Source organism: Solanum lycopersicum, chromosome 10 (genome assembly GCF_036512215.1).
Source record: "Solanum lycopersicum chromosome 10, SLM_r2.1".
Taxonomy (NCBI): Eukaryota; Viridiplantae; Streptophyta; class Magnoliopsida; order Solanales; family Solanaceae; genus Solanum; species Solanum lycopersicum.
The window spans coordinates 61,447,039-61,464,763 of NC_090809.1; the positions used below are offsets into that span (position 1 = coordinate 61,447,039).

At 32.6% G+C, this 17,725-nt stretch overlaps 3 protein-coding genes across 6 annotated transcripts; 2 read left to right on the forward strand and 1 right to left on the reverse strand.

Annotated features, from left to right (window-relative positions):
• The first annotated feature begins 2,143 nt into the window (after nucleotides 1–2,143).
• LOC101254146 (ubiquitin-conjugating enzyme E2 22) lies at nucleotides 2,144–6,841 on the forward strand. 3 transcript variants are annotated; one of them, XM_004249293.5, is made up of 7 exons: nucleotides 2,144–2,585; nucleotides 4,459–4,579; nucleotides 4,760–4,904; nucleotides 4,982–5,059; nucleotides 5,514–5,626; nucleotides 5,729–5,832; nucleotides 6,357–6,841. In XM_004249293.5, exons 2-7 carry the CDS (start codon nucleotides 4,577–4,579, stop codon nucleotides 6,703–6,705), a joined length of 792 nt encoding a protein of 263 aa, XP_004249341.1. In that variant the 5' UTR covers nucleotides 2,144–2,585; nucleotides 4,459–4,576; the 3' UTR covers nucleotides 6,706–6,841. The 3 variants fall into 3 exon arrangements, with proteins under 3 accessions (XP_004249341.1, XP_010312172.1, XP_069146604.1); XM_010313870.4 differs by having other exon boundaries at nucleotides 2,263–2,585; nucleotides 4,456–4,579; XM_069290503.1 differs by lacking the exon at nucleotides 2,144–2,585 and adding an exon at nucleotides 2,619–2,673 and having other exon boundaries at nucleotides 4,456–4,579.
• A 584-nt stretch (nucleotides 6,842–7,425) lies between these two features.
• CaM2 (calmodulin 2) lies at nucleotides 7,426–9,139 on the reverse strand. Its single transcript, NM_001324487.1, has 2 exons — nucleotides 8,941–9,139; nucleotides 7,426–8,006 (listed from the first exon to the last, which is right to left on the reverse strand). Exons 1-2 carry the CDS (start codon nucleotides 9,014–9,016, stop codon nucleotides 7,633–7,635), a joined length of 450 nt encoding a protein of 149 aa, NP_001311416.1. The 5' UTR covers nucleotides 9,017–9,139; the 3' UTR covers nucleotides 7,426–7,632.
• Nucleotides 9,140–13,279: 4,140 nt separating this feature from the next.
• LOC101254436 (glycine-rich RNA-binding protein 2, mitochondrial) lies at nucleotides 13,280–17,037 on the forward strand. Of its 2 annotated transcripts, none has more exons than XM_010313872.4 (5): nucleotides 13,280–13,417; nucleotides 14,730–14,867; nucleotides 14,952–15,020; nucleotides 15,802–15,908; nucleotides 16,171–17,037. In XM_010313872.4, the coding sequence occupies exons 2-5, from the start codon at nucleotides 14,732–14,734 to the stop codon at nucleotides 16,630–16,632; spliced, it is 774 nt and encodes a 257-aa protein (XP_010312174.1). In that variant the 5' UTR covers nucleotides 13,280–13,417; nucleotides 14,730–14,731; the 3' UTR covers nucleotides 16,633–17,037. The 2 variants fall into 2 exon arrangements, with proteins under 2 accessions (XP_010312174.1, XP_004249342.1); XM_004249294.4 differs by having other exon boundaries at nucleotides 13,299–13,421.
• Nucleotides 17,038–17,725: the final 688 nt, after the last annotated feature.

A 17,725-nucleotide genomic window follows, 5' to 3' on the forward strand; every position in this document is an offset into this window, starting at 1 on the left:
TCAACAGAAAACAACTAAATACATAATACAATCCGACCACATACATATTTCAACGCCTGATAAACCTTTTTATCAACACCACCACTTAGATTTCGTTTCTATCATCTAAATTCGTACAAATATAACATTGGAGTAATTACCCTTTCGGGTGACACTACTTATCATGTGTCGTTTTCTTTATACATTACTCATTCTTTCAAACAATACATTAGATTGTTCTGCACTACTATTTACAAAAATTTAGACAATAATCTAATCGTTTTCTCATACAATTTCAGTTTACTCAAAAAAAAAACTTTCGATAATCATTTAACGTTTCCTCATAAAATTTTTGATTTTTTTATTTTTTTTTAAATGCAAAATAATAATATAATGCTGGCAGAGGGCAACGGCTAGTTTTTGAATTGGACTTTCCAACGGTCAATAAATAGCCCAAAAGTGTCGGCAAAATTTGAATTTCTAAACAGTATTTATAGTATGGCCCCTTTAATTCATTAATTTAATATATTAAATAAATACCTACTTTATTTTATAATATTAAATTATTCTTTATTTATTTTTCTTTATTTGACTCGATTCAGATTACAAAAATAAATTAAATACGTTCGATGTAAATTCGAGTACAACGTTTGAAAATAAAGTATACATATTAAAAAGTGTATAACAAATATATAAAATTCAAAATATCTAAATATTATTTGAAAAAAATATATTTAATTATCTAAACGGTAGGTAAGACGAACAAAACGGATGATAGTATAATTATTATAATATTTAATTCAAATAAATATAATCTCTAATTTTTATTTTTTTTTATGGAATTTAACCAGCTAGCTTTTTGTATGAGTCAACTACCAAAGGACTTAATTAATATTACATCCTTATCCTTATTATTGATTAATTAATTAGACATTAGTTCTCTTTCTCAATGATTGTAAAACTTTTCCTATCATAGTTAATTGGAATTAATTATTTTTTAATTTAATGAACTTAACTATATCTGTTTTTATATATTTAAAATTAAATATGTTATTTGAATTTGGTGATATTGTTGATGTTATATAAGCTTGATAACTGAATTATTATTGTATTAGTCAATGTATATATAAGTTGATCTGAACATTATTTAATATATTCTAAATTTATAAAAATTATAAGTCTCGTCAATCGTGTATAAGTTAGACATTCAATTACATCTTTTTCATATTGAATTAAATTGTTATAAAAATATATTGAGAGATATTTTTAGCAAAAAAAAATAATTTAAATACAAGCTACCCAATTATTTGTTCATATAGATGGACCTACAATTGGAACATTGAGGCACTTTTGTCAAATAGATTGTGACATAATGACCATACCAACTATTTTAGATATCCTTATTGAATTGACAAATAATTGCTATTGATTTTCAATTTATTTGTTAAAATTTTAACTTAAAATTCAGTATAATCAAGGGTAGTTATAAAAGGATTATTAGCAATTAATGTGATAGTTTATTTTCATATCGAATTATGATAATTACGTTTTTTAAAGGATTGAAGATTCTATCTTACGTTTTTATTGTCAACCTTCGTTGTCTTTTGCTCGTTATTTCTGCTATTTCATATCCATATTCACTCTATTAAGATTTTGTCATCGTGAGATTTTCTTGACCAAGAGATGTCATAAGTTATATAGATTAATTTCATTATAGATATTGTATGTCGATTCAATTATAAATTTTTAAAAACTATAAATCTAGTCAAACATCACGTAAAACATAACTTATTCAGGAAGCTGGTTGAGCTCTATAAATTTGAATCCCCAAACAAGAAAATGCAGTAAAAGAATGAATTTTCCCCCTCAGTTCTCGCTACTTTATATTTCTACTTCTCTCTACTAAGATTTTCATCTTGCGGTTTCTTTGGCCAAGAGATGTCGAAGTTACATAAATTATTTACATTTTACACATTATTTCTGATTCACGTATAAATTTAAAACTATGAACATCATGTGAAACCTAACTTATCTATGAAACTAGATCAAAACTCAGTTTCACTGTATCGAACTCTATGAATGTTTTCCTCATCGTAGTAAAACCATTGAGAACGATAATAAAACCTCAAATTATATATTTTTATCTTCTTCCGTTGTATTTCTTTCAGCAAATTCAAGTTAAGACGATACTTTTAGGTCAAACTTAAATGATGTTTTTCCACCTTCATTCACGAGTTTATATCCTCTTAAAACAAAAAGAGATCTTTACACGAATAGCCCGACGATTTTGAGTGAGGTGTTATTTAGGTTAATTTTTTTCGAAAATTAAATGTATAGACAAATGTTTTTTCTCATTATTTCTTTCTTATATTCTGTACTTTCCTCTCTGGACTTTGTTGGTGTGTAACGTATACATACATATACATCAATCAATGTCTCTGTAATCCAAAATTCATGAAATGATATATTAAAAAGGCATCACTTTCTGGATTTTTTGTGGGTGTTGTTCCAAGTTAGAGAAAGGGAAAGCAAATAGACGCCTTACTCCTCTAATCCACTTTACCCACTGCTGTTCCTTTCGTTTTTCTCTCTCTAGAGGCTTAAAGGTGAGTTTTTGCCATCTGGGGTTCCTTTAAATTTCTTGAATTTTGTTTCCAGCACTATCTAGATGGCTGTTTTTCATCAATCTTGATTGTGGGTGCCTGATTTCTTGACTTGGGAGTAATAAAGATTTGATTTTTAGAAATGGGGTTGTGATTTCGTGGAGTTTTGATTCAGATCGGTGCTTCATTTGATGTTAATTGTAAAAGGGTTGTGTGTAAAAGTTGATTGCTTTCATGGTTGGATTTTGTGTTTTGAGTTTTGATTGTTCAGGTTTAGGATCTCTTTGCTTGTCTGATTAGGTTTTCAGTTGGTGAAGATTCCAATTGTGTTTGTGTTTGTGTTTGTGTTGTGTGTGTTTTACTGATTCTTCAATGTTTATTTTGCTGCATTGTGATATGTGTAAATAGGAAGATTGGGTGTTCGATTTTGAATTTGATTTTAAAGTGGTTACAGATAAGTGTCTGTTTCAAGTCTTGACTTTGGTTGTGATGAGCAATTTTTGTGTTTTTATCCCCCTTTAATGAAATCACCAAAGTGCAAGATCCTTTTGAGTCTTCAATCACCCACACCAGTAAGCATTTGAAATGTCTTATTTCTAGGGTTTTAGTTTGTTTTATGAAGTATTATATTTGGAGTTGAATTTTGAGAAAGGTTGGTGGATTAGTGTCAACGTGGTTAGACAACCTTGTGCATACATGATTTTGGCACTGGTTAATTTTGATGGGTTTTTCAGCTCAAAATTGCTCCTTTTGATTACCGGTTCCATGGTGTCCAACTATTGGCTTAGGATCCCAATCTTATCTTTCTCTGGATGTGCTGTTAGTTCTCTTAATGTCTGCTATTATGTTGTTTGCTCATTTGAAGTAATCATTCTTGTAATCTTAATGTTTGTGATAGTTATTTAACTGGAGCACCTTCTTTGAGGGAGATTATATGAACTGGTGTGTTCCTGCTGTTTAAGGGATGTCTATTGTTTTAAGGGTCAGGCAGCAAAAATCCTAATAATTTTGTTAGTTCTGTCAGTCTCTGATTACCATACTGGTGATTCTTGTGTACTAAGTTGAAGTACCAAAGTGAGCTTTAGTGTTTAACAATATCCACTTTGGAATTTACCAGATTGGGGAATATGTGATCGACTATGATTTTTTCCATTCTAGATATCAATGGTCCACTTGACTAATCTTTTGTCTGGGCGCTCATATTCTTCGACTAATCATTCTTTGTAGCACTGTTAGCTTCAGAACTACCATTGTTTCTGTTGATGTTTGAGATCAAGTAGTTTTAGACCACTCTTTTACGAAGTGAGGATGTAGATACTTTGGCATCTAACATTTCTCTTATAAGTATCACTGCGTGATGTCTTTACGTTTGACTTAACACTGAAACTAGTCAAGCTACCATATTTCATGATTTTGATGTCCGATTATGAAGGGAATTTTATTTATGTAGTGGAACAGTATTAAAAATCAAGAGTTGCATTCTTTGGAGCTTGTTAACCAAAAAACCATGCCCTAGTGCTACCAATTAGGTTGACACAACTGGGAACGAGGGAGGGTGGTGTGTACGCAGCCTTACCCCTACCCTGTGAGGGTAAATATGCACCAAGTAGTTAGTGTAAGTTCAGAAAAGTAGAGCTGTATGTGAGTATCAGAGACTTGCTTAGACATTTGGCTTATTGTATGGACTAATATGGAGAAGAGGAGTCTATGGACTTGTACTTGTATTGACAATTTTGTGATTCTCTGACATATTATCCACATCTGGTGGATTGACACAATTTTCTTGAAGATGGCCTTCTTTACTTGCCTGTTTCTTGTGATTGATTGGACAATTGAAGGATTGTATTCTGATGATCTTTTTCTGGCCCTTTAGCAGGATTCTTTCAGAAGCTTGATTTTATCAACATATAACTACCAGCTAAAAGTACGTGCTTCACTGATAACTCATCAGCAAAGTTGCCAACTGCTCCTAGGACATCAACTTATATTTGGCTATGGTATTTCATTGAATTCAAAGTGTTGCTATTACTAGGTTTCTCTATGTCATTTTCTTCCTGGATCCAAATGAATTACTTCTTTTTTTCTGTTTCCTTATCTTGTGATAAGTAATTTGGTATGCTTATTTGTCATTTGTCAATTGATTTTGTCCAAAATTTGGTTGTTTTTTTTTGGCATAGGCAACTAATGAAAATCTGCCACCAAACGTGATAAAACAATTGGCGAAGGAATTGAAAAATCTTGATGATTCCCCTCCTGAGGGCATCAAAGTAGGTGTAAATGATGATGATTTTTCAACCATATTTGCTGATATTGAGGGTCCAGGTATGTTGTGTTTGTTGTATATATTTCAGTTCTTGAGACATGACACTTGTTCTAATTTCTCCTCATCTACCTTGCAGCTGGGACTCCTTATGAGAATGGGGTATTCCGCATGAAGTTGATTTTGACACATGATTTCCCTCATTCCCCACCCAAAGGTTTGTCTCAACATTGCAATGTTTTCAAGTTTTACCAGTGTAACGTGTTTTGTAGTCCTTGTATCGGGTTTTTTTTTATGTTTCAATCAGTTGGTTCTGTATTGATCACGATTCAAGAGCCTAAGTTGAATTTTCCCCGTTTATTTCGTTGTAGGAACTTTTTTTCACTTTCTACTCATTAAAATAGGTCAAGTAACTTTACTTTCTGGGATACCTTGGTTCTACATGAACTCTCCAGCTGTTGATTAAATTCTATAAATTTCTTGACATTATCTTTGTGAGCATATTGCTCTCTGGGATAAGCTGCAATTCCTTAGTCAATTCTCATGGAAAAGTTTAAGAGCAGTTACCACTTGAAGCGTTGCAACTTTCGGCATCTCTGGGAGATCTCTCAATGCCAATTGCTAAGCAATTACGGCTGAGTGCATAATTTACATTTTTGTTTTTTTTCTAGGTTATTTTCTGACCAAGATTTTTCATCCCAACATTGCTTCCAATGGCGAGATTTGTGTAAATGCTTTGAAAAAAGATTGGAGTCCTAGTTTGGGCCTACGACATGTTCTCATGGTAAATTTCTGTTTTCTTTCAAGTAAAAATTGAGTCACCTCTGGAGATACGGAGATACAAGTTTGAATTGACATTATCCTTTCCTTGATGGTTTTGTAACAGGTGGTAAGATGTTTACTAATCGAGCCATTTCCAGAATCTGCGCTAAATGAGCAAGCTGGCAAGATGCTTCTTGATAATTATGATGAGTATGCTAGACATGCAAGGTGAGTTAGCCCGACTAGCTTCACTTTATGCCACCTCGATAATTATTTGGCATCACCATGCCTGAGTTTTGTTGCATTTGTTTGGTACTGTTTTGCTTGATTATCCTACATATAACTGTCTTTATATTTATGGTGAAAACATGTTTTTGTGCATTAAGTGTAAATGCTACAGTACATTTTAGAAGGGTTGCAATAGAAATCAAATTGGTAGACGATCATACATCTATCTAGTATTAACCAAAACGAGAAGATCCAAGTGAACCGACTCATGCTCATTTCCTCTTTGTAGATGTAAAAACCTGGAATTCCTGCTCGTAAATCCAATGACTACGTTTTAATACAGACTTAAGCCACTCTGGCTGACTAGCATAGTTTATGTGGTCGAAGGTTCAACTTATGCCTGCGTCATCCACTCTTAATAGATGAAAAAATAGGCTACCTTTGTAGTTTCAAGTATTGTTTAGCACTTTGAATGCACTTCCTGACCTGTCCGTCTAATGCTCCCTCGGTGTTTAAACATGCAGGCTTTATACCAGTATTCATGCTAAACCAAAGACTAAGTTAAAAACAGGAGCTATTTCCGAATCAACGACAGCCCTAAATGTTGGCCAGACACATACTTCACTGTGTAACGTTGATCAGAAGACTGTGGTATCTGGAGTCGCACCTCTCCAACAGCCTTCTCCGTTGTCCCCTACAGCTAACATTGTAAAAGGAGGAAACAATCTTGACCAGCCACTAACTGCGGATACAGCGGTTAGTGGGTCAGCAGCACCACCATCACTGACTATGAAGAAGGAAACTGGATTGGCGAAACTCCCTGCAGACAAAAAGAAGATCGACGCGAGAAAGAAAAGCTTGAAGAGATTATAAACTTGTTTTTGAATGGATAATATGACTAAAATCCTTTGTTCTTTATTGCTTTTGTTTGATAGATGGGAGAATCAATCCTGCAGAATTAAATTTGTATTGTGCCCTGATAAATGAAATTGATAATTTCAGTTGTTTTCTTTCTTGTTTTTTTATATGATCAATCATCAGTCTCTAATGTGCAATATACATAGTCCTTTGTATAAATGGATATGTTATTAAACGTTGTAACGGTTGATACCAACAGAACCTTAAAACAACAGTAAAGTTAAACTGCATTTTACTACTTTGTGTACTAAGCTAGTCAATACACGATGACGAATTGCATTCATTGACTAAGGGCCCGTTTGGATAGGCTTAATAAAAACAGCTTTAAAAAAGTACTTTTGAAAGCAGTTATGCGTTTGGATAAAAGTGCTGAAGTTGTTATGTCAAACGTGAAAAGGAAAAAATGGAAGAAAGAAATGTTAGGGTTATATGTGGGTAATTTGGAGATTGTATAAAAATATTAAGAGCAAAAAGATAAAAATGTGGTCAATTAAAAACAGCTTATAAGCTAAAAAAAAAAACATCCCTACCCCAGCTTTTAACTTTTGGTTTAAAATAAGTTTTTTTTAACTTAAAATAAGTTATTTTGAGTATTGTCAAACAGCTAAATAAGTCAAAAACCAGCTTTTTAAGTCAGTTTGACCAGTTTTTAAGCTGAGCCAAACAGGCTCTAAGAGGATCAAAGAAAGTACACAAACTTAAAGAAAATAAGTAGAGATCACACCACTCATACAATAAAACATTACATTCAATGAAGGTTCAATACATCGAGATGGTAAGACTAACATTATACTAGACAAGAGCCTACCCAATGAATTATTTTTGGATTTTTTCACATTTTTGACAAGTCTAAACTTCAAATGTAACAAGAGGATAATGGAATTACTTGGCCATCATGACCTTAACAAACTCCTCATAGTTGATTTGTCCATCACCATCAACATCAGCTTCCCTAATCATCTCATCGACTTCTTCATCAGTAAGCTTCTCTCCAAGGTTAGTCATCACATGACGAAGCTCAGCAGCGGAGATGAAGCCATTTTGATCCTTGTCGAAAACTCTGAATGCCTCTTTCAACTCCTCCTCAGAGTCAGTATCCTTCATCTTCCTGGCCATAAGGTTTAGAAACTCTGGGAAGTCGATGGTTCCATTACCATCTGCATCCACCTCGTTTATCATGTCCTGGAGCTCAGCTTCAGTAGGGTTCTGTCCCAACGACCTCATCACAGTCCCAAGCTCCTTAGTCGTGATGCAACCTATATACAAAGCTTCACGATTAGCTTACTGAACGAAAACTAAACAAACTACACGTTGTGACCCTAACATCAGTAAAGCTCCTATCCACAGAAGAAAACAGAAAATGCATTTCACTAATAACTAATGACAACAATCATTCATCTAATTGTTCGTCCCAATCAATGAGTTCAGATAAAGTTACTACAGATTTACAAAAAAAGGAGGATTTTGTTAGCATTTAACACAAATCGAAGCCAGTTAAGAGTTATACAGGCCAAATTTTTCATCAAATTAACTTATCACTTCTCAATCCATGTATAATCCAATTTACAAGTTCACTGATTCCACTACCTCCCATCAACACAAGTACGGGGTAACTCTATAACCGTGATATCCCAACCAACCTACACACATCTGGACGTATTCCATAAAATACCTCTCAACTCCCACAACTACCAGCAACAAGTATCAAGTAACTCTATGGAAGGAAATCACTTGGAATTTGAACCTCGATTCTCTCAACCACTTTAGGTAAGTCTATCAACCAAGCACCTTGATACTTTGTGGTTCTCAACCTAACTAAACGGATAAACCTTCGGATACGAATATCAAATAACTCTATTCACCAAAAAGGAAAAAAAAAAAAACAGGATACAGGAAAAAATCTTAAATAATAAGCAAAAAACAGTAATTCACCAACGTAACATCAAACTACATAGCTTCCATATTTTCTAATTCATATTTAACGTTTCAACAAGCTACAAAATCAATTTTCCTCTATTTACTAACTGAATATTCTCAAATATCAACCTGTCACCAAAACAAAATCAACCAGTTCATTCAAAATTTCAAATCAAACATCAGATCTACAACAAACAGATTCTACATACACCTATAAGCATCAAAAACACAAAAAAATATACACATTTAAAGAGAAAAAAAAAGGCGCCAAACCATCTCCGTCCTTGTCGAACAAACTGAAAGCCTCTTTGAACTCAGAGATCTGGTCATCCGTCAGCTGATCCGCCATTTTTCTTCTTCTACTAATCACAGAGAAGATGATTCTAGAATTTCACACAATTTAGTTTTTTTTGAAAATCTCTTCAGCTCTGTTTGGATTTTGGAATTATGAGAAGATTGCTGCTTTTATACCAAAAACTACAGATTTCATTTCATTGTAAATATAATTTAAAGTATAATTTTCAAAAAAATAAATGAATTTGAATTAAAAAAAAGAAGAATAAATAATAAAAATAGAAAAAAGTTTTCTCTCTCCTTACATTATAATACGGATAGTGATTGATTTATTTATTTCGATGTGTCCGTTTTTCCCTCTTTACCCCTCAATAGAGATTAAATAATATCATACGAAAATAAATGTTGAATCGATAAATACTTTATAATATATATATATATATATGAGATTAGATAAAAATGATCTCATTTGTTATCCCATTTGAAGATAGATAAAGAAATATCGTTGAGACAGTTTCATTATAATCTATATTGATCTTATACATTTATTATAAAATTCTATATTATATTTATATAAGTATCTCTTTAACAAACTTGATATTTTTTCATTAGTTCCAATATTCTCTACTCTTTTGTGCTTATCAAGTTATCATATCAAATGTGACTTCCGATTTTCTAAATAAAATAATCCATCATATTTTTCTAAAATAAATATATAAATATTTAAGATGTAAAAGTCAGTTAAGTTCGTACTTACAAATTGATTTGAGCTGCTCTTCATAAAAGAATATTATCATTAGATGAATCGATAAATGTTGTATTAAAATTGTAACTACTCCTTCGGTTTTGATTAAAAATTCATTATTCAAATGTTAGAAATCGAATAGTCATTAGTAAAGAATGTTTTAATGGAGTTAATCAAGATCAGTGAGGCATTATGCATACACCGAGAAAAAAAGAATAAAAAACACATTAATATCAACGACGACAGTTGCAGTATACTGAAAATAGTCTTACAAGTAGGTTTTGAAAAGAGCAAAACCAGTAAATATTAAAGACCTTTGTAAGATAAAAAAATTATTTTCAAAAGACCCTTCACTTAAAAAAGTGAGTAATCGACACATAATTGAAAAAATAGAGAAGATAAAGTAGCAAGATACAAAGCAACTGTAACCAGTAAAAATATGCATTAAAGAATAAAAAACTATACGATAAACTAATACGAAAGGGGTAAAATAGTAACTTAAGAAGCAAGTCAAACATAAAAGAAAACAAAATAGTGCAAACCATTAGGTCCATATATCATCTATGAAACCACTCATTGCATGCCACGTGTGTTTTAGATCTTTTCATATTTTTTTTTCCATAGAAAATGACTTATCAATTTTTATTTTTATTTTTTAGAAAAAAAAAAATTAAAAAAACAAAAGAATAAAAAGGGCCCATTTTTCTCTCTCTTCCATTAGAGGAGTAACGCGGTTACGCGTTCCATACGCGGAATGCTTACATTGACTTAAAAAGCAAACCGTGGCTGCCACGTAGGATTTTTCCGAACGTCGTATTGGAGTTTTGACTAATTTCAAATCGAATAATGCAAAGCGGAGAAAATTTTACTTGCATCGGGTGTTTACATCAAATCAATGCAAGTTTCATTATTACGTGATTTAATAAAGTAAAATGAACTATAAATTTAAACACATGTATTAACTTGGTGTAAACACCTGGTACGGAAAAATTTTACCCTCATGCACCCCATTCAAGTGTATCGCTTCCAATAAGATTTTCTTCTTATTTAAAGCTTGAACTCGAAATCTATGATTAAGAATGAAAAACTTTATATGCACCACAATTTATATTTATATGTATTTACTTTCTTTATTTCATATTTATTTGATTTTGAAATGACAATGACATGCTCTTTTGAAAAAGTTAATTAGAAATATATTTTATTAAATTTTCTAAAATTCTAAATTTTGATTGAAACTAGTACAAGAAAAAGTATTTTTTTTAAAAAAGATTGTTAACATATATAAGTAAAACAAAATCTTATTTTTTAGTTGAAGTGAAAGGAGAATTTGAAAAAAAAAATTATTCTCCCTGCCTAAACTTTCCTATTTAGTAGTGGAATCCCTTTTTGTTTTTGTTTTTTAATTTGAATTTGACCAAAAAAAATTAATTAAATTGGATTAGCAAACAATAATTGTATAAAAAGTTAAGAGCATATATACTCCCAAAAGAAAAGAATAAAGGATTAGTATAATTTCTAGATTGTCATGTCAAGCAATGAATAATTAGAATTTGTTTATCTCTAAACCTAAACTATGATAAACTTATTTATGTATATTTAAAAGTTTGTAATGATAAAGAATTATAAATATGATAAATTTATGTATATTTAAAAGTTTTGTAATGATAAAAAATCATAAATAGTTATATAAAAAATATGAAGATAAAGTAATTTGTTAATGTGGCTTTTTGGAAATATTTATATATTTTATTTATAAAATCTGATATATTTTTTTTACTTCATAAAATTATAAGATTGAATGAATAAATTATTGATAAAAAATGAGAGAGTTAGAATTGAGACGATTTAAATACGTGAAGAGAAGACGTATAGATCGATGTCCAATTAGAAAAAAATGATAGAATATAATATGACTTATTGAAGATAAGAAGAATTTGATATCGAAGATTTATGATAAAAATTAAGTAGTTATTAGTAGGTCGAGCGCTACCTAGTTCTCTTTTCATAATTATTATATCAGTATTGTATCATTCTTTAATTTTTGTATTATTGTTATTTATTTATTTTTTAGTTATCCTACATTTATTAATTTATTTTATTATTGTATCATATTGTTAATATAATTTATTTGAACTAAAAATCTATAGAATATGATTAAAAGTTTTCGAATATTGATAAATACACAAAAAATAGTGGAAAAGATCTTTGGTGTTATAAATCATTTTTTCAGCCTTAATATAGTAGATTAATGGGATAATGTCCAAGTACCCCCTCAACTTATGCCCGAAATCTCAGAGACACACTTATACTATACTAAGGTCCTATTACCTCCCTGAATTTATTTTATTAATAATTTTTTACCCCTTTTTAGCTTACGTGACTTTTTTTTCGAACTAGTGCCACATAGGCTAAAAAGGGGTAGAAAATTACATATAAAATAAGTTCAGGGGTAATAGAACCTTAATATCGTATAAGTATGTCTCTGAGATTTTGGGCATAGTTTGAGAGGGTATTTGGGTATTTTCCCTAGATTAATTGATTTTTCACTTTCAATCTCGACGTGTATAGAATTAATTAACAGACGTGACAAACTTTGCCAAAACAATTACGTAAACTTAGCAAATGTCATTTCATGAGGAATTAACTAAAAAAAGATCTGATCCATCCAAGTGTACATAAAATCCAAAATTAAAATATTACAAAATTCACGTAATTTCAATAATTTATAATGAATTTAACTAATATTCATTAGCGATATATCTTTTAAAAAAAGTTATGCTCGAGTAACACTTATATATAATAGTTTTTTACCATCTTAATTTTCAGTGAGTTTAACTAATATTCACTGACTGTGTAAGCTTTTTTTACACTATTAAATGACATTAATTGATGATAATAACCGGTTACCATTTTAATTTTTAATTTTTTTTACTAAGTATTTATATGGTTTAGATTTAACATTCTAAATTATTTAAAAAATATTGTTACCTCATACTATCACAATATAAAAAGATACCCTCCCCCTAAATAGCTAGAGTTGTATAAAAAACACACACACACATGTATATTAGCGAGGGAAAATGACAATTATACCTCCAAACTATCGTAAATGGTATATATACCCTCTGTCATATTTTCGGAACGTTGGTGTGACCGTCGTCTAAAAACTAGAGCATATATGCCTTCAATCTAACGGAAGACGAAATAGAGACACGTGGCACAATGATATCACTCGATTTTATATTTAATAAGTATCGGATTGGTAGACAAGATTATGACACGTGCATGTCTGTTAATTTATATGCTCTCGTTTTTGAACGGCAAGGGCACCAATGTAAGAAAAGTACGACGAAGGATATTTACATACCATTTACAATAGTTTGAATTGTATATTTGTCCTTTTTCCCTTAGTTAGCGCGAATATGAATATAATTTTGACTAATCGGCTAAATGTGTAACTTCTCGAAAAGAAAAAAAAATCATTTTGGGCCTGATAGGATACTACTAGTCCATCCAGATTTCAAACCTACAGGCCCAATTCCTATCTAGCGGGTCACACTGAGCCCATACACTAACCGCCCTATTTATTGATCATTTCCGCCCTACTTTCAAATTACGGCAGTCTTCTCCGGCCAAAAGTAGAAAGTTGAAAACACACAGCGTTTTTCCATCTCCGTCTCTTTTTCTGGCGAAACTGAGCTTAAGCTCGTAGGTTCACTCTCTTACTTATCCTTTGCTGTGTATTTTTACATGATTTATTATACTTTTCGCTTTTGTAAGAAACCCTAATCTCATTTCCACTGATTTTTAGTGTTGAATATAGGAACTGTCGATTTGTTTGCTATGATTATATTTATTCTGTATGATTGAGGGAAGATACTCAAGCTATTTGTATGTTCGATGTGATTTTTACTAGTTTGTTTTGCTTAGGCAGGTTTTTTTACGAGCTGGTATGCGTTAGTGTTGACTTTCATGTAATAATGGTTTTAGAAATTTTTTTGATTGTATAATTATCTTTTCGAGTGTTAGTAGTCTGGTTTATGGAAGAAAATGTACATGATAATATGGTGTATAATGTGATATGTAACCATGGTGTCTAAGGTAGGTTGTAGCTTGCTCACACCTATACTAATCCCAGAATAAGCTGGTAATTCCATGGTTACCTAGTGTTTCGGTCTCCTCTTTGATTTGAACATGAAACTTCATGGTTCTCATTTCGCTTTGACCACATGCGACACCCTTGGATGCCTGAACTTTGAGTATTAGTCGTGATAAGTTGTGTAGAACCTGGAGTAATTATCATCCCTAGTGTAGAACGTGGAATATATATAACCATGGTGTCTAGGTTTGCTTAGGCACACTTTTACTAATCCTGCAATAACATGCTAATTCCACAGTGACCTAGTAGTTTTGCCGTCTCTTTGATTTGAATGTGGAACCTCATGGTTCTTAATTCTCTTTATTGACTACATGTGATGCCCTTGGGTTCCAGAGCTTGGAGTATTATTCTTGATAAGTTGTGTATAACCTGTGGATTAATTATCACTAGGGTTTTACAGCCCTAAATTAGTAAACAAGAAAAATTTAGCCCATTCATATTTTACTTTTGTCTTGGTGTTTTGTACTCTTTCTCATTTGCACAAAGTAACTAAGGTTAAAGCAGTGGTTTGTGAAACTGTTAAATCTTAATGTTACGTTTGGCTCTAAAAATTGCTGCTGAAAATGTTTTTCATCCGTCTCCTGGCTCTCTCCGCTCATTTGGGAATGGACTTGACCAGTCTCGAAGAGAATTAAAGTTTACTTGGATTCTGTTGTTTTGCTTCCCACTCCCTCTTAAACTTGAAGTAGTTGACTATTATATCGAAACATGTTCTTATGTAGCTTAGTAGTTGTGCAATATTTAAAATTTGGTTTTAGAGTGTAAGTTGACAAACAAAATGTTCCTTGATCAAAATTTTAATCATGATAATCACATTTTTTTCATTAATTAACTGATATGTGGTGTTCTTCCGCTTTTCAGGAATGGCTTTCTTTAACAAAGCTGGGAGCATTCTTCGGCAGGCTGTTAGCAAGCAGCACATCAATCACGAAATATCTGCATCCAAGCCTTCAATTTTTCAACTTATTAGATGCATGTCTTCAAAACTTTTTGTTGGAGGTGCATGCAGTTACTCTTATGCTAGAACAGTATTCATTACATTTCTTCGATTTTCTGCCGACCTTCTCTAGTTTGGCAATGTAGGAATCTCATGGAACACGAATGACAACTCTCTCCAAGAAGCTTTCAGCAAGTATGGAGAAGTCGTTGAAGGTTTGTCTAATTTAAAGCTAAATGTTATTTTTTACTAGAAATCCTTTCTCATACTTGTTTAAGTTTACGAATTTTCATTTAGAATCCTTGCGGTTAAAACTGGACACTGCTGGTGTGCTTTCTCATGATCACATTCGCTGGTCCCTAGTGCATGTTTTTGTTATTATGGAGATTATACTTGCACATAATAAAGATTGTCTGGGCAGAGTTTGAGTAATTGTCAGGAAAAGTATATGATAAAGTAGGGAATACTTTTTAGTTGATATTTCTCAATATGAATTTCCAGATGTTATGTTAGGATGAAAGACACACTCATTTTGTGTCCAAATGAGGGTCTTAATGATGGAGTGACAATTGTGTTGCTGATTGGGACTTATCAAAAGTAGTTGTATTACTGGTTGGATTTAGTAAGTGAAGTCACTTAGAGTAATGGAAGAGTTACTTCACTATTTTTTACTGTTTGAAGCTGTATTCCGTGAATGCTTGCTCATTCATATTTAGCTGTGTGAACATATGACATATCTGTACACAAAGGCATGTGTCCGGGCACTTGTTCTAGCTGTATTCCGTGAATGCTTGCTCATTCATATTTAGCTGTGTGAACATATGACATATCTGTACACAAAGGCATGTGTCCGGGCACTTGTTCTAGCTGTATTCCGTGAATGCTTGCTCATTCATATTTAGCTGTGTGAACATATGACATATCTGTATACAAAGGCATGTGTCCGGGCACTAGTTCTATCTGGAATTACTGAAAAAATTCCAATGCATATTGCAGCAAGAATCATTTACGATCGTGAGTCTGGGAGATCTAGGGGATTTGGCTTCGTTACTTTCAATACTTCTGAGGATGCCAGTGCTGCCATCCAGGCTTTGGACGGACAGGTATCTCTTCACTCTGCTACTCCATGAATGAAAAGACCCGTGTTCCCTTTTTATTTGGGTTCACATCATGTGAACCAACTTCAAAGGAATGTTCTTTTATGGTATCTGGCACTGGTTTTATCCAGATATTGTGCTTAAATAAGCAAATGATAGGTATGTTTGTGGGGACGGGAGAGGGTTTACGTTTGGATGTGCCTGTATGCATCCCATGTATTTCTGTTTGCTGGTTGGATTATGACAACTTTTTCTATGCATCTTTCAGGAGCTTGATGGTCGTAGGATTAGAGTAAATGTAGCGAATGACAGGACAAGAGGATACGGTGGCGGTTACGGTGGCGGTAACTTTGGAGGCGGTGGTGGTTATGGTGGCGGCGGCAATTATGGGTCTGGTGGTTATGGTGGTGGTGGTGGCAATTATGGGTCTGGTGGTGGCAATTATGGTGCCTCTGGTTATGGTAGCAGTGGCAATTATGGCAGCGCAGGTGGTGTTGATGCTAACATCGCCAGCAGTTATGGAAGCGGAGAAAGCAATTTTGGCTTTGGCACAAGTGGTGATAACTATGCCAGTGGAAGCACTGATGCTGCTGCTAGCAACAGCTTCAGCTTCGGCAACGACACTACCAGCAACCAAGCAGAAGCTTCTGATGTTAATAGCCCAGTTGATGCAGGTGAAAATTACAGAGATGACAATGACTCCAACGATTATGCAGATAGAAGAGCCTAAAGGTTGAATTCCATACCCTTTCTTCCCAATGCTATTGATAAAGGACCGAAATCGATGGAAGATGACATCTCTTCTTTCCATTGTTCTCTTTCATAGTCTTATCTTTCTCTCACTCCAGCTATATTTCCGACTTCTGTTTTTCGTCGTGGACTCGAGATTTTGCTTTTGTTTTACCTTGATTTGGATGCTTTATCCCGACTCTGTGTAGCAAGAGCCAAACATTGTGTTAGCCAAGTAAAACCTTTTGGTGTTGAACCTAATTTTGTAAACAAGTCGTTATATGTTTGGATTGAAGTGTCGAAACTGATACTATTGAGTCAGTCAGTGTGTCTCGTAAAAATGTTTTAGCACTTCCTATTTTGGTTAAATAATTGAAAAACTCCGAAAAGAAATTTTATGTATAAAGTGTAAACGGTCAATTATTTAGACAAGTTGCAATTGGTATTATACATTAATGTAGTCAATTGGTCATTTAACCAAACACGTTTTAACGTGTATTTGCTACATTTGTTTAGTCGGTAGTCAATCATCTTACACATCTGCTTTCTGTTTATCGATTTGTATTTTATGTTTTGTTTTAAAAATGCCCCTCCTTACATTGCGTATATATAGAAAAAAAATCATATTTTTCAAATTTATCTTTAGGTATAATATATAAACGTGTTTTTTGACCGCGCACAGGGTGGGTTAGTTTAGTTACTCGAAAAATTGATTGTCACGATATAATATATAAACGCGTCTTTCAACTACGCATAGGGCGGGTCAGTCTACTTAAAATTTGATGGTCATTTGGCGTATTCATAGTCAGTAGAGACAGTTAGGTGTAGTGTTACTAGTAGAATTAATGTTATAATAATTATGCATTTATAAACAATAGGGGAAAAAGTTTGATCAAAATTATTGTTACGGAACAAAACTTTGAAAAGAACACTTTTATTCCTGTGCTGTTTAATAGTATATTTATAAGGTATATATATATTCACGTGGATGTAAAAGATATTACATTATTATAAATAGTAATGTGTCCACGTGACACATATATACCTTTAAAATATACTATCAAATAGTTTAGGGGTAAAACGTCCTCCATAAA

What these genes read in the sequence shown, in the direction of transcription:
- LOC101254436 (XM_010313872.4), top strand. Translation starts at nt 14,732, where the DNA reads ATGGCTTTCTTTAACAAAGCTGGGAGCATTCTTCGGCAGGCTGTTAGC. An exon ending in GTATGGAGAAGTCGTTGAAG is followed by an intron (nt 15,021 to 15,801) that starts GTTTGTCTAATT and finishes TGCATATTGCAG; the next exon opens with CAAGAATCATTTACGATCGT. An exon ending in TCCAGGCTTTGGACGGACAG is followed by an intron (nt 15,909 to 16,170) that starts GTATCTCTTCAC and finishes TGCATCTTTCAG; the next exon opens with GAGCTTGATGGTCGTAGGAT.
- CaM2 (NM_001324487.1), bottom strand. Translation starts at nt 9,016, where the DNA reads ATGGCGGATCAGCTGACGGATGACCAGATCTCTGAGTTCAAAGAGGCT. An exon ending in GTTCGACAAGGACGGAGATG is followed by an intron (nt 8,007 to 8,940) that starts GTTTGGCGCCTT and finishes CTTTGTATATAG; the next exon opens with GTTGCATCACGACTAAGGAG.
- LOC101254146 (XM_004249293.5), top strand. An exon ending in CCCTCATTCCCCACCCAAAG is followed by an intron (nt 5,060 to 5,513) that starts GTTTGTCTCAAC and finishes TTTTTTTTCTAG; the next exon opens with GTTATTTTCTGACCAAGATT. An exon ending in GCCTACGACATGTTCTCATG is followed by an intron (nt 5,627 to 5,728) that starts GTAAATTTCTGT and finishes GTTTTGTAACAG; the next exon opens with GTGGTAAGATGTTTACTAAT.